At 46.6% G+C, this 5000-nt stretch overlaps 1 protein-coding gene across 5 annotated transcripts in view; it reads left to right on the top strand.

Annotated features, from left to right (window-relative positions):
- LOC115543107 (sodium-driven chloride bicarbonate exchanger) overlaps nt 1-5000 on the top strand; it is a 54915-nt gene that overhangs the window by 19678 nt on the left and 30237 nt on the right. For all 5 annotated transcript variants that reach the window (XM_030355660.1, XM_030355658.1, XM_030355657.1 and 2 more), the window contains 3 exons: nt 1827-1970; nt 2408-2549; nt 3388-3548. In XM_030355660.1, coding sequence (XP_030211520.1) covers nt 1827-1970; nt 2408-2549; nt 3388-3548 — 447 coding nt within the window. The remainder of the gene's footprint in view (nt 1-1826; nt 1971-2407; nt 2550-3387; nt 3549-5000) is intronic.

Below are 5000 nucleotides of genomic sequence, written 5' to 3'. Positions count from 1 at the left end.
AACCAGAAGGTTGCTAATTCGATTCCCGGCTCCTCCTAGCGTGAGTTTTGAGGTGTCCCTGAGCAAGGCGCCTCACCCTGACTGCTCCTGACTCCGCCGTTAGTGTGTGAATTAATGGTTGTAAGTCGCTTTGGATAAAAGCATCAGCAAAATCCCCTAAATGTAAATGAAAGCGCAGTAGGTAAAGAATTGGGCTGACGCAACTGTAAATGTAGCACAAAACCAGGCAGAAATTTAGTTTGTGTATGATTAAGTTCGGAGATAACCGTCGACTAGTTGTGTCGTTTCACGGATGCTTTTATCCAAAGTGTGCTTCCGGGAATCGAACCACGAACCCTGGCGGTGCTGATGCTGTCCTTCAGGTTGCCTCCACATATATTGCTGTCGCTGGCTTTCAGTTTGCGTATCGTCTGACACACAGTGAAGGGTACACTGTGTTATTAATATTACACCATAAGTTAAATCAGGATGACACAAGGCAGACAGGAAGTAGCCGGTGGCCGCCAGAGTCAGGAAGTAGTGAGCGTGCATCTCGGGCCGCCAGGAGAGAGGTCACCAGTCCGCTTGGATTACAATCAGGCGGGCCCTGAGGGCGCACACACACACACACACACACACACACACACACACACACACACACACACACACACACACACACACACACACACACACACACACACACACACACACACACACACACACACACACACACACACACACACTAAGTACAATCAAACACAAACACACATACACATTTAAAAATATATTACCAGTATCACAAACAAGCACATATGCAAACGAACAAAATGCAAGTGGAAAAATATGCACACACACACACACACACACACACACACACACACACACACACACACACACACACACACACACACACACACACACACACACACACACAAATGATAATGTAGAGGAAAGCATGTGCACATGCGCAAGCGGACACAAACAAGGGGAAACGCACAACATAGACACAATGTTGTGCGTAGACACAACCAATGCGAACATACACACAAATGCACACTATCGCACACACAAATGGGTACAAGCAATCGTGTGCAAATTATTTTACACACACACACACACACACACTGAAACATAAAACATTTTTTTGCACACAGATAGACACAAAGAGAACGTGCTCGGAGGGCCTTGTTAACAACGTTGGGATCTCTGATGCGCGTGAGCCATGTCAGCCTGGCCCTCCTCAGCCGAGAGAACACAGAGTCTCTGTTCGCGTCCCACCGCAAGACAGCACCTTATTTTAGCTTCTGACTCATCCCCTCGACCGATGTTTCATAATACAACATTGCATTGTGGGTATCGTGTTACAAAGTGCAGCGGGTCGCTTCCACAGAAGATTTGCTTCGACACGAATCGCTTCTTGAATATTTAAAGGATGTCTGAACTGACGTTTTTGGAGTGAATAAATAAATAAAACCGAAAGCAAGAAATGGGCCTTTTACAACCTTTTCCACCGTGAGGATCCCGACCCACATGTTGAGAACGACTGCTCCGATGCTTGCGGTTAGAAATATGCTTTGTTGGTGTAGCCATTATCATAGAATAGAATAGAATAGAATAGAATAAATCTTTAATGTCCACCAAGGTGGACATTTTTCTTTGGCTCACCAGACGTAAAAGACAGAGAAACATACAGACATATCTCAGACATTTAATGCAAATACATATGCTTAAATACATACAAATAAAAATAGAAGTAAAAATTGTATTACTGCTAGTATTACTATTACTAATAACTATTGTAGCATGGCTCCAACCTCAGGTCTGCTGTCTCTCTCTGGGGTCCCCAGGTCACAGGACGCTGTACATCGGGGTCCACGTCCCGCTCGGCAGGAAGTCTCACCGCCGCCATCGTCACCATGGACACCGGCACAGGAAGCGCTCCAAGGAGAGGGATTCCGGCGTGGACGATGGCCATGAATCCCCCTCACACAGTACGTCTCACGACCACAGAGATCGGGAGTCGTTTGAGGTCCCCGTGGGCGGTCCCCCAAATCTGAGCGGGCGTTGATTTGACTTGTGTTTCCTCCGGCGATAGAACACGCTGTTCGCCACACATATTTTACCAACGTTCTGTTTCTTATTTTTCTCTCCCTCCTCCTCTTCCTCTCCTCCCCCTCTCCTTCTGCCACGATCTCGGTATCTTCCCTCTCGATCTTTCTTGTTTCTCTCTCTCTCTCTCTCTCTCTCTCTCTCTCTCTCTCTCTCTCTCTCTCTCTCTCTCTCTCTCTCTCTCTCTCTCTCTCTCTCTCCACCTCCATCTTTCTCTCTCTCTCTCTCTCTCTCTCTCTCTCTCTCTCTCTCTCTCTCTCTCTCTCTCTCTTTCTCCACCTCCATCTCTTTCTCTCTCCGTCTCTCTCCCCCCCTGCAGCAGACACGCCGGCCCAGAGGGTGCAGTTCCTGCTGGGGACAGAAGATGGCGACGAGGAGCACATCCCCCACGCCCTCTTCACGGAGCTGGACGAGATCTGTGTCCGGGAAGGAGAGGACGCCGAGTGGAAGGAGACGGCCAGGTACGTCCCCGGAGCCATGGTACACACCCAGGCCGAACACTAGCGCCACACTACTCATTCTATCACGAGCTAACGCTAAGCTAATGGTAAACTTACTCTAAGCTAGCAGTCAAGTAACGCTAAGCTAACAGTACACTTTCGTTAAGCCATCACATAATGTGGCAGTGCAAAATGGCGGGCTCTGCGGAGGAGTTCCCGCTCCCTATGTAGAGATAAAGGGTTTGTTCTAAAGGGTAAGGGAAACACAACAATATTTTCACACACTGCCCCTTTAAATAGCAGGTAAGGGTTAGGTTACTTTTAGGACACCTACAGGTCGGAACTAAGTGATCTGAGATCGAACCCTGTACTTTCGGATACTTCAAGCGACCTAGCATGTCTCCCAACCCGTTAGTTTCAAAAGAGCGTTACTTAAAGGTGACCCCCCTTAAAAGTGAAATATTATACCATCAGGTGTGAGTGTAATTAGCCATTACGAGCCTTTTTTTGAAACCTGCCTCTTCTGACATCACAAGTGGGCGTGTCCACCTGGATTTGTGCTGGATAGATAAGTCCACCAGCCTACCCGGTGGACTGTCACAAACGTTGCTTATCTATTCTTCATACATCTAGGAACACACGCCCAGTTGTGATGTCAGAAGAGGCAGATTTTCAAAATGGCTTGTAACGGCTAATCACACTCACACCTGGTGGTATAATGTGTCACCTTTAATTTACATTTACATTACCAGTACATTTGTCTGAAGTACATTTGTCAGAAGAAAGAGAAACAACATATCGTTGTCGGTACAGTAAAAGTTTCTTACGAACTCTTCGTCAACGATTCCCCGAACTCCAGGTGGCTGAAGTTCGAGGAGGACGTGGAGGACGGCGGGGAGCGCTGGAGCAAGCCCTACGTGGCCACGCTGTCCCTGCACAGCCTGTTCGAGCTGCGGAGCTGCATCATGAACGGCACCGTCATGCTGGACATGAGAGCCAACTCGCTGGAGGAGATCGCAGGTACGCACCCTTAAACCCTCAACCCCCCCATCATCCGTAACTGGGTCACAAGCTTACGGTTTCAGTAACGCCCTCGCTCGGAATTAACGTTGACACTGAATTTTGGGTGGGGACGTGAGCAGACTGATGGAATCGCAGATTAAGGTAGGGCTGACAATTTGGGAAAATAATTTGATTATTACGACCAATATTGAGATTTTGCATGTGATTTATTTTTGATAGCTACTTATGTTCTGTTCCATATGTTAACTAATGAATTGTAAAAGAAAAATAAATATTTATCTTATTGATCTCTAGTCAGTAACAGTAACATATCCCCCCCCCACACCAAATCCCCTTCGTGTTCATGATTGATCTTCGATAGATTTTATGACAAGGAAAGATGATTGTTTGTATTGGACTTCTTCACCATCGTAATCTCAAAAAAACAGTGTAATTATTGATTAGTACATAGCTAGAATAATAAAAAATATAATAAATAAATACAATTATTGAAAATCATTTCCTTCTCCCTTAAAGAGAAAAGTTCATATTAAAACTACACGAAGTAGAGATAAAACACTCAAAACAAAAAACAAAAACATGAAAAAGTAAAGCCAAACTGAAAGCAAAAGTTAATTGGTTTGTCAGTCAAGCCTAGAAATAACGAAGGCAGTAATGAATAAAAACTATTATCCTGGCATGATAATATCATAATATAATCAGACTTCTTCAGCAGGGCCGGTAGCCTTGGAGCTTTCTTGTTGGCCCGGGTCAGCTGGAAGAGGGACACAGCGTGGATTGGGAGTTTAGATACAGGCTCTTTTTAGTGAGCCATCACAAGGCGTTGGTGATGCGATGGCCGTGATCCAAAGAGCTTAGCATCAGCGACCTCATCCTCCACAGTGGGACAAGTTTGGGCAGCGCACACTCCAGGAAGGAGATGGGAAGGAGAGATTTAACCAGCGGAGGCAATCACACTGGTGCACTGTGGGTGTGGGGGGTAAGTGTCCTCACATCTTAAGCCTGGTGGTATACCAGACGAGCGATGGAGCGGCGCGTTGTGACGTGCAGCTTCCTGTAGAAATACTAAAATAAAAGCGCGTCATACTCAAGAGGACGCTGTCCTTGACGTCGCAGACATTTTATACTTGTGTGTGTGCACCTGAGAGGGTGCGGGGAGGGGGCCGTGATGTTTCAGCGCTGAGGTTCATTACCGATGCAGACCCTCTGACACAGCAAGTATGAACGCCATGGCCCTCTGGCCCTCTGTGGCTCAACCACTCACAGAGATTTGTTTATAAATGTATTTTATTCACGTGTTCAACCGCCTGTCTTTGGAGGCGTGACTCTGGTCGTCGTTCTCTTTGTTCCCAAGACCCCCTCTGTTTATCTGGTCCGCATGTACGCATAGAGCAAGGGAATGAAGCTCTTCACTTTCATCAAGGGCCTAGAGTCTGCCTCTATCGACTG

Source organism: Gadus morhua, chromosome 4, assembly GCF_902167405.1.
Source record: "Gadus morhua chromosome 4, gadMor3.0, whole genome shotgun sequence".
Classification (NCBI taxonomy): domain Eukaryota; kingdom Metazoa; phylum Chordata; class Actinopteri; order Gadiformes; family Gadidae; genus Gadus; species Gadus morhua.
This window is presented reverse-complemented; position numbering and strand designations above follow the sequence as displayed.